The sequence below is a fragment of the Aplidium turbinatum genome, chromosome 2 (assembly GCF_918807975.1).
Source record: "Aplidium turbinatum chromosome 2, kaAplTurb1.1, whole genome shotgun sequence".
Classification (NCBI taxonomy): domain Eukaryota; kingdom Metazoa; phylum Chordata; class Ascidiacea; order Aplousobranchia; family Polyclinidae; genus Aplidium; species Aplidium turbinatum.
This window is the reverse complement of record NC_137473.1, coordinates 51,759,369-51,769,875: the sequence shown is the minus strand read 5'-3', so window position 1 is coordinate 51,769,875 and position 10,507 is coordinate 51,759,369. Positions and strand designations below refer to the sequence as shown.

General features: G+C 37.1%; 1 protein-coding gene across 1 annotated transcript; it reads left to right on the top strand.

Annotated features, from left to right (window-relative positions):
- The first annotated feature begins 4,268 nt into the window (after positions 1-4,268).
- Positions 4,269-10,089, top strand: LOC145765194 (cornifelin-like). The gene is made up of 3 exons (XM_082576971.1): positions 4,269-4,631; positions 8,100-8,236; positions 8,637-10,089. The coding sequence occupies exons 1-3, from the start codon at positions 4,316-4,318 to the stop codon at positions 8,763-8,765; spliced, it is 582 nt and encodes a 193-aa protein (XP_082433097.1). The 5' UTR covers positions 4,269-4,315; the 3' UTR covers positions 8,766-10,089.
- The last annotated feature ends 418 nt before the right edge of the window (positions 10,090-10,507 follow it).

The window sequence follows — 10,507 nt, the reverse complement described above, 5'->3', positions numbered from 1 at the left end:
CGTGAAACTAGTCAAAACCGAAATGCACTAACATAGCAGGCCAAACTGGTTGCTATTTCTGCTCGGAGCCGGAGACGCAGGCCAAAGAAAGTATATGGAACAAATTCTGAAACAGCAAACTCCATGCGCCCTTCAAGCAAAGCTGCCAGATGGTTTTTAAATTTGGATTCAATTGGTTTGGTTGGCTTTGAATCTGTAGCTTACGGTACCTACGAACTGGCCATTTTCTATTTCATTTTTTTGATTTCTGACCATCACAACAAAAACAATACAATACATTACAAGATCAGTTCAGTTTGTTTTTATTTCTGACCATCACAACGAAAAAGCAATATACTGTATAACAAACATAGCAGAGGTATAGAAAAAGGTAGAAGCGACAAAACAAACATGAGCAGAAGAGGTCTAGAAAACATCGCAAAAAAATCACAAACCGTTAATAACTACTTGAGACCAAAATAGAATCAGTATAAAATTGTGTAGGCTCCGGTCGCAAAACCTGTTCTCTTAATTGTCTCTTCCCAAATTGCCTCTCACACAATATGTCGTGTAGCGCCCGAGCACTCCTATGACGTCACCATCAGTCGTTATCTCCGCCTGCGGCAGATTGCGCATCAACATGGCTTATTTGCTTCCAAGAGTGGCGATTTTGAGCCAACTCGCCCAGTGTTGTCAAGTGGAGTCCGGTCCATGATTGAATGTTGTCTTGCCATCGTTTTAGTTGTCTGCCACGTTTTCTTTTTCCTTCTACTTTGCCTTCTGTGCAAACTTTGCTGATTCCGAATTGTGATCTTTTAGTGTGGCCGAACAGTTTTAAAACTTTTGATATTAATATTGCTGTGTAGCGCCCTGCGTTTTCACTTTAGGTCTTTTCAATCTTCCTTAACGCTTGTTACCGCCTTGATATCATCGTTCTGTTGCATATATGTAATGTTACTCTGTAAGTCAACCAATTCATGTAGTTTGGCAAGTATGCTTCGGGCTTCCTGAAGTATGATTAGGAATTTGATTAGGAATTTGCTTGCCTCTGAAGAAATCGTTCGCCAATCAGCTAAAAGCATTCTTACAACCTGTAGCTTCAATCACATATGCGTAGTTTTTCGTCTTTTCAACGTTATAGCTTACAGATGCTTCATTCCTCAGCGACTATGTATATCGCGTTTTGGCCGACCATTCGACAGACCGAGAATTTTAGTAGGCTATTGGTAGGGACAGTGGAATACCGGGACGACTCACTTTATTGAATTTTCTTGCGAAATGGACAGCTGGAGGGTTACTAAAAAGTTCAAAAATTAGCAGAACTACACAACATTTTCTTTGATTTTATGTAAATTCATTCTCACCAAACGAGTTGCTATATTTGGTTAAAATTTTAGGTGCTAGAAAATCTGCAAAACCTCACTGCAGCAGTGTGAGGCTACTACCGTTACCGGTGTTGCATGAAGTCTATCACTGCACTATCATGACTTGAATACTATTAAATAAAAATAATATCACATATTTCCTACATTTGTTGTGGCAATACACACTTTGTGCACACGTGGGCAGGTCATATAAACTGCACCTGAGTAGGCCTATGCGACATATGGCAGTAGACCTCAAGCTGTAGTTGCATCAAATTTTGTCATAACATTGTGACCCTCCAGTTGTCCACCTTAATTTTGAGTGAGCAATCCCCTACTTCTACCATCCTTAGCTATTGGGTGTAAAGGATATGGTACTTGTGATCGAGAACTTTACTAGACCTTTACTGTAGCCTAATAGATTTTACTTTACTATTCAACTATATTATTCGAGACGATTCAAGAAGGTTCGCTATTATTTTCTGGTTGCAACCAAGTTGGCTATTTGATTTCTGCAAGTTGAAGTTCTATTCTTTGAAAGTTCGGTGTTCTTAGTTCGCTGTGTTTAAATCTCTGTTCTCCTGAAAATAGTGGATCGATTAATAAACGACGGAGCCTTGGAGAATTCAATCTCGTAGTCAAGCATTAGCTGTCAAGCCAGTTAGTAAATAGACAGTGTGAAGACCACCGTGTCCTGGTCATTCCTTGCCAGTCCCAATCTCGTTCTGCCCAGGAATGTCGCCGTCAGCACGGACGGTAGCATATGAGCGCGCGCACTAACCGACGCGTCCGCTACAGCTGCAATTGGATGTAGTTTTGTCATAGTTAGAAGATCTTCTATTTTTGTGTGATCAAGTAACCTTTTGTTGGTCATGCGCGTTGGTCAATGCCTATGACGTCACGCGCGCTTAAATCCACTTGATCTGTACAAATACCGCGTGTTTTTAACGCAAACCACTGCCTCGCTGGGAAATCTGGAGAACTGAATTTAGGGATTTGTTAAGCAATGAATTTTTGCAAGAATGCCTAATCTCATTCTGACTAGTGCGACAGGAGCTACACAATAGCTTAATTCTGACCGTTTCGCATACTTGTAGAGGCTTTGAATCACTGGCGCAGGCCCGGTCGCGAAATTTTTTTTCCAACGAGATTTCTGTCTCATTTACATATTTTGGTAAGAGTTTGTATTAAAACCGTGTGAATGCAACATTTTGTCGTTGGCACGGTTGGTTCAGTGGTTTCATCCTCTGCCTAGTGATCGTGAGAACGAGGGTTCGACGCCCGTCAAAGTCAATTTTTTTTTTTTTTAATTAATTTTTGCGGTGCACAAGAGCTTTTCAAAAAAAGTAGGGTTAGGGAAAGCTTATATTTTATATCATTGCAAAATTTCATTGGCAAATAGTTATTTCGCAATCTGAATTAACCAATCTCTCAAAACACTTTCGGAAAATCTTACTTTTAGAGTAACTAGAATCAATGAGACAGAAATCTCGTGGGAAAAAAAATTTCGCGGCCCGGTCACCGATATTGACAGAGTGAAGTTTCCGATTGATGGAGTCTTGTTGCCGGAAATTACTCCATCCATTAGATGCCGCAGCTGCTTAATGGAGAGCAGTTCTGTACGTGCGTTGCTCAAGTGCACACCCCGAGAGTCTAACCAGCGTCACTTCATCTTGAAGCTTCTTCGTTCCAGAAGTCACGCACTAACCAACTGAGCTATAGCACAAGGACTATTTTCAGGACGTTTAGTTCAATTCAGTTGTATGCTTGATTTTATTTCTGATTCTGACCAACCCAGCAAAAAACAATACACGTCAACATAGCAAAGGTCGAGAAAAAGGTAGAAGCGACAAAACGCGAACGTTTAAACGTGGTTGTTATGGAAGTAATTTGTTCCCGTCGGAACACCTTCAGAAAAATTTGAGATATCACGGTATGCATTTGCAGCGCATTGTTTGTATCACAAGACCAGTTTTCGAACGATCAATCATCAATCCACTGCCAGTCACAAGACCAATTTCGATTTTCGAATGATCATCGATCAACAGCCATTCAGCCAATGTTGTGCGGACATGCTGTATAATATAGGCTACCAGTAGGTTGAAATGCCAGGTCATATTTTTTCAACTTTTTGGGAAAACTAATAGAACCTGTGAGGGAGAATGAAATTACAATTAGGGAAATTTGGGTGTTTTTAAGAAAATTTGAAACGTCAGAAGTTGTGCAGTTATTTCAGAAATTTTAAAGTCATTGCATGGAAATTTGCTGTAGCCTACACATCTGACAAGCAGTGATAATAATAATTTTGGTTTGAAATTTAGTCTGGTAATAATAATAATGTTATAGTTTTATGTATTGTCGCTGTGCAACAGCTGAAGTCTTTTAACGACAGGGCTCATTATTAATTTTATATTAGGTTTACGATGTCATCACATTAGTACCCGACTTATTCTCACTGCGTTATGCAAGAAAAAAATACAATAAGTATATATAATTGTTAAAATTTTCAGTTTGACTTGAACTGGAATCGATCGTAGATCTACCAGGGCCCAAGGCAAAACCACTTGGCCACTGAGCTGATTAAAATTTAGTTTAAGTCATTTTAAATTATAGTAGGCTACTAGGCTTTTCTGCAATTTGTCTTGGAAGTTCGTGTCTTGCACCAAGTGACTGAAATCCTTTGCAAGTACAATAGCACTTCGGCAGGTGGAAACTTAACTCAGTCAATTTTGTAGACTAAGCATATTATGTCTAAGTTCTAACTCATTATGGTGGGTTCACTCCCAAATTACACATTTGAACCTAGCACTTCAAAACCTTGTTTTAGAAAGAAGATACATTTGAAACATGAAGTTCTAGTGGAGCAATTTGGTAGTAATCATGTTTTCTAGAACTAAAGTTATATTAAATGTGTTGCAGAATAGTGTGAATTTCTGTGTTACTAATTGTGCTTAACTCAAAACAAGCAAAAAATGAATGAAAGTCAGCAAAAGTATGGTTTGCTTGAAAATGAGTCGACACAAGAGCAGCAAGGTTTCGGTCAACCACCACAAGTACCACCACCATATAATTTTGCCTATCAACCAAATCCACAGGCAACTGTGCAGCAACCTACTGGTCAGATTGGGCAACATAATGTGATAAGCCATGTGTCAGTCCAACCTCCACCAGTGATCATGCAGCCTCAACAAACATACAACGTTGTAAACACAACCACAGTGGTAACAACTCAGCCACAAAGAACATGGAGAACTGGTGTATGTAATTGTTGTGGAAGTTGCCGTGTTTGTAAGTAACTTTTTATTAGTGTACGTTGCGATTACAAAAACGAAAACTACCGTATCACAGATAAAATATATATACAAGAAGAATCGGAGCTGGTATACAAGTTCCCCCCTGGTAACTCATGACAAAGACAGGACTTGACCAAACATATAGGGTGAAACTACTTTAAACTTTACCTTTGCTTTACTGTTCACACACTTTAATCCACATGTTTTGGTCAATTCCTCTTTGTCTTGAGTTACCAGGGGAGGGGGGACTTGTATACCAGCTCCGAAGAATCAAGGAGATGTTGGGATTTGTATGTAAAATCAAAAAAAAAAAAAATATATATATAAGTGAATAGGCTAATTGATGTTTTCAGTGTACTGCATGCTATACCAAGTGTTGCCATCTACACCAATAAAACACTTAAAACCAGCATGCCGTCCTAAATTATATTTTTTTTCCTTATTTTGAATGTTAGGACCTACTTAGTTTATTGTGTGTTTTAAAATAAGAAACACTTCTGTTGACATCTTGAAAAATCATTGGTTTTGTAGCTGAACCAACTGTGTATTGTATATCCCCCACTTTGACTATCAGCACTGTTGATTTCGCATAAGGGCCGATCAGAGATGGGATGGGTCAGAGATAGGCAAGATAACCTTTTTGGAGACCTTGAAGATCAAAATCACCAAGAATAGGTGATCGTGAAGGTCGTGATTTTGAAGACCATGATTATTTGAAGATCAAGATCACTTTTTGTATAGGCCTAACTGTATATATATATCTACCTAAAAAAATGAAGTTTTTGATGAATGATGTTGCAATTTTAAACAAAATTTTACTATGAGCAGTCTGGTTAAAGGAAGTTGGTAAATTGTTAACTGCTGCTTTTAACTACTCGATCGCAGGCCTAAGAATTGAATATAGGCTAAGTTAGGGACTGTTTTATTAGGCCTATCAATTGTTGTTCTAGTTTGCGTAAAATTGCAACGTCACACCCAAGGCCCAGGGTAAGTGCAGTACGATACTGAGAAAGTCGCAAAATTAAAAAACAAATTCAAAAAGTTTACCAAAGTCGCAAAATTAAAAAAACACCTTTGAACTGCATCATTTTTCACCAAAATTTTTGTCTGGTTAGTATAATATATGAACCTGTCATTCGTGATACCAACTAGTTTCAACTTTCTATGGATTATTTCAGTGTTTATTGCACCATTTACCCATCTGGCAACAAGTTTAATGTTGTCTGCTGTCAAAAAATTCAGAGGCCTTCAGTCAGACAAATCGTCCAAGCAAAAATACTAAAGCTATACAAAGAAGAGGCAGAATATGTTTTAACATTTAATATATTTGTTTATACTCAAACCCTTACCAATGTTTGGTCTGGTTGATTTCCTGCAATAAACCACTTTACACGACCAAGTCCACTGTAGAGTCAAGTTGTTTTCATGAAAAACTTTTTGAAACATCTAAAATCGGGTCAAGAAAAGCAAATATTTTTTTAGAATTCGCAAAACAGAATTGTGAACAAAGTTAAACTATTTTTTATTATATGTCCACATAAAGTCTATATGAAAGTTGACTTCTTTATTATGACCAACATGGAAAACTTTTTCAATTTTGAAATTACAGCATTGACCAATGACCATAGGTGCCAACTTTTATTTTTGCACGGGGTGGCGAATAGCACTATGTTTTTTTCTTCAAGAGAAAACGGATTTGAAAGCAAAGTATTTAAAAATGAATCTTGGCGATTCTTATCGAAAACTTCTTAACCAAGATGACATTCCATATTTGAAAAAATTTATGGCTTCAAAAATGGCTCTTTTTGGCTCAACGTATTTGTGCGAACAATTTTTTTCTAAAACAGAAGAAGCCGTCCGGAAAAGAATCCAGCTGCAAATTTCTCAGTGAACTTGTTTAAAGTCAGTGTGACAATAAATTTGAATAGCAGTTTTCTTCAGAAATTTATGCGTCTTAACTTATTATATATTTATTCAAAGAGATAAGGTCCCCTAATAATGCCATAAGATTAACACGAATAACAGAAAAACTATTTTTTGTGCCTGCAACTACTAGAAAGCATATGTTAAATAAACGTGCGGCCCTCGGTTTCACCTAGATATTTATATCTGGCCCTCCTGTAATAAAGGTTACACACCCCTGCTTTAGATGAGTGGGGTTTAGACCTAACCACTGAGATCTTAAATCATATTTATGACACCGGAAACATCCCTAGTGATATGGTACGTTCTATATTCATAACTTCTAACAAAGGAAGTAACCAAAGGAATTCCAGGTCATGTAACGCCGAAACCCAGGTTTATTCTAAACTGCCACTTATATATGTTTTAACTTCATCTTTTATGTCAAACGCTATTTGGCAACTGTCTTTTTGTAGTTGACACGTTTTCGCTGAGACTTTATCTCATTAACCTCTATTCTTAATCATGAAAAATGTTATTTTGATGTAAAACACTTATTTTGAACGAACCTAGACAACAAAATTCGTCATTGCATCAATATAAAAATGACGGATTTTGCCGTCTGGGAAGGCACTCAAAGGTAAACACTGGATAAAATTCAAGAATGCAAAAGAAACGATATTATGGAATAAAATACAAAATTTTCTAAATAAACAAGAAGAATCGGACCTACATCTCTCTGTTATCATTTTTAATGTAAAAATTGCTTTTGTGGTCTCTTTGTCTGGAAAAAATCCAAACTGTGCTGTTGAAATTTCCAATTTTAGTTTTGGTCTCAATCTCATCATCATGAAACACTGGATAAAATGCAAGAATGCAAAAGAAACGATATTGTGGAATAAAATACAACATTCTCTAAATAAACAGAAGGCGTCGTTGGATTTGGAATTTTGTAAAAGTTGAGGATTCTAATATATTCTAAGTTTGCATACAGACGGTGACGTAGGATACATGTCGATTTTATGTGAGCAAACATTTCAATTTAATAGTTCAAACATTTTGCGCTAAATTTCATTTCAATTTATTTTTCTTTGTCGGAATGCAAAAGAAACGAATTGTGGAATAAAATACAATTCAAAACTGTAGCCGAATAGGGAACTAACCGAATCGGACTGTAGCCGAATCGGACTAGCCGAAACGGGCTATTCCGCATCTCTGGCAATAGTCTATTTTTTTTTGTCGGACACCCGTTTTTGAGATTATTTTGACATTTTTCACCTTGAAAGTTCTCAAAGTGTTGTGACCATGCTAGCCCCTTGTAGTTAGTAAATCATTTCGGTGTGGAGGTCGAATCATGTTTTGTTGCTTTGCACACTAAAATAAAAGTGCTACAGTAATTTTTTTTTCTAAATTTTGCTTCATGTCAAGTTTTATACTGTTCTTGTGTAAAACCGTTGATATACGGTATTATGCCATCTTTAAAATTAAATATTTTGTTTTCAGTTATCCTGTCAAATACATATAGGCTTTTTGTGTAAACCAAACTTTTTCCCTTTTACAGGCATGTGCGTATGGTGCTTCGGAATATGTTATTCTTGCAATATTGCAACACGGATGGGAGAAAGTTGTTGGGCTGGTGCAACTCTCAGCGGTACTACCGCAATGAGAACAAAGTTTAGAATGATTCACAACATCGAAGTAAGTTCCATGCGACCAAATTCTTTTTCTGTAAATTTCTTTTTGCTGTATCCAGGCTTACGCTTTGTGGTTACATGTATTACTGGAAGGGAAGTTAGCAATGTCAATGATACTTTTTAGCATGGCATTTTAAGTGTCTTGCCAACCTGTTGCTGCATGTTACCTTTGAGTGCCAAACTGATCTACTTTAATCTTTAGTAGAACACCAACGCCAATACGAAATGGTTTTAGAGCTGTTCAAGTGTGATATGATACCAACTCGCCTTTCCTTCCCCGTAGTGTGTTTTCCGTGAATCTTCATTGCTTCGTTCGAATCACCTCGTAAAAACTTCACCGGAACTTAAATACCCTTTCATGCAATTGTCATTTCGGATAACCTACCATGTCATTTCTTTGTCAGGGTTCAGTGTGTGATGATGTTTGCACGAATATGTTTTGCTGGTCTTGCATGATGTGCCAACTGGGAAGAGAGATGGACGCTGAACAATATCCTGCCGCGTCTTGCTGCTGCTCTTGTTGTAGCTGCTAATTTCAACCGATAAAATTGCAGACATTGAATCAATGCATAACGTCTGCAGACGTTGAATCAATGTAAAAAAAGGTTGTTTTGTTGTCTGGGATGAAACAATGCAGTTTATGTGTGATCGTTGGTAATAATCTAAAATATCCAATAAATCGTTCTAAATTTTAGACCCATTTCGGTTAACTTTCTCTTTAAGTGAGCCTTATGCATTGACATCATAATGTAATCGTCCATATTTATCACTTGCATCAGATCGTAACACTTTGATAACGCTATGTTGTGTTGGCTTTGGTGACCTTTTGATCTTCCGCTGCCATCTTTGTTGGGCGAACTGTGTTTTGCGTACTTTTGTTGAACTGAACCAAAATGTTCCTTGTATCGGTAACATTGCATTAATGTGCCACCCAGACAGTAAAATCCATCATCTTTACATTTGATTACAACAGTTGATTTCAGCAACATGGTCCTGTGTTTTGCCATGCTAGACAGGTAGTCACTACCTGGTCTAGCTCCCTGAAGAAGTCAGTAGTGTTTGATTGACGAAACGTCGGAATCAAAGCAGATTGTCACTGACTGTATACTATACATCGTGTGGTAGTTTAGCTTAATTTGTACCAGTAGAACACATCATGTTATTTAACTAAATGCATTCAATTTTCAGCATAATCAGTGAAGTCTTCAGTGTTATCACATACTTGTAATTTTCAATGCAAAGTTGTCCCTATCTATTTGATTTTATATTGCTAGCTTTCATAATTTCTTCACTAAGTATTTCTATTGTAGGAGCAAAATGGTTGGAACGCCTGGTTAATCTAATAAAAAAATAAAGAGCCCAAAATGTAGATACCAAACTCATGTTCAGCAAACAAACGTTTCAAAAACTATGCTGTCTTCATCTTCACATTTATAACACTGAAGATGAATACAGTATAGTTTTCGAAACGTTTGTTTGCTGAACATGAGTTTGGTATCTACATTTTGGGCTCTTTATTTTTTTATTATTTCTATTGTATTTTTCAAAATTTCTGTAATGCTCGAAATGATAAATGTTTTAACACTAAAACATGTTGCAAAAGGTATTTTTAGTAGATCACTATTGATTGTATTTTTGCAACATATATGTCAAAGCACAACGCCATCATCATCCATAAGGTAGTCTTAGTATGTATGGTGTGTTACACCATGTTTGTCTTATTCGTGCCTTAATGAAATGTGAAGCAGGTTGGAATGGTACGGTACATCTCCTTTACAATACATTTAGCATCGTTGTATAAATGCATTTTAATTCTTTTCTTGCCAATCATGTTTACAATACAGTTGTTTTACCTTGTAGGTGGATTGAAAACAAAGCAGTGGCGTCTATAGCCGTCATTTGAAAGAGGCTGCAGTATTATTTCTACCTGTTTTGAGACCTGTAAGTCTGTAGTTTAGCCTTTAAAGATTTTGCAGCATCGATTTTACAGCCGTACGTTATTTTACGTAGCGTAGCCGTACGTAGGCTACGCTTCCAACAAACGAAGCTATGCTGAAGCTCGCCTCACAACGACAAGAATGGTCCCTGAAACAAAGCAATAATAACTTTTGTATTAATACCAACCAGCACAATTGCAGCCTGGTGAACAGGTTATGCTTCCATCGTGCCTTGCTTTAAATTTTCCTCGTGTTGTAGTTTCTCTCGTAGGATGAAAGCTTAGTCTATATTTAGTCCCGATCTGTCTCTAGGTTCGTGAATATATGTACCGAGACAA

Bases quoted from the DNA above. Each gene is read 5' to 3' on its own strand.
- LOC145765194 (XM_082576971.1), top strand. From the start codon at position 4,316: ATGAATGAAAGTCAGCAAAAGTATGGTTTGCTTGAAAATGAGTCGACA. The intron at 4,632-8,099 runs GTAAGTAACTTT...TCCCTTTTACAG, and splicing joins TTGTGGAAGTTGCCGTGTTT to GCATGTGCGTATGGTGCTTC. The intron at 8,237-8,636 runs GTAAGTTCCATG...TTTCTTTGTCAG, and splicing joins GAATGATTCACAACATCGAA to GGTTCAGTGTGTGATGATGT.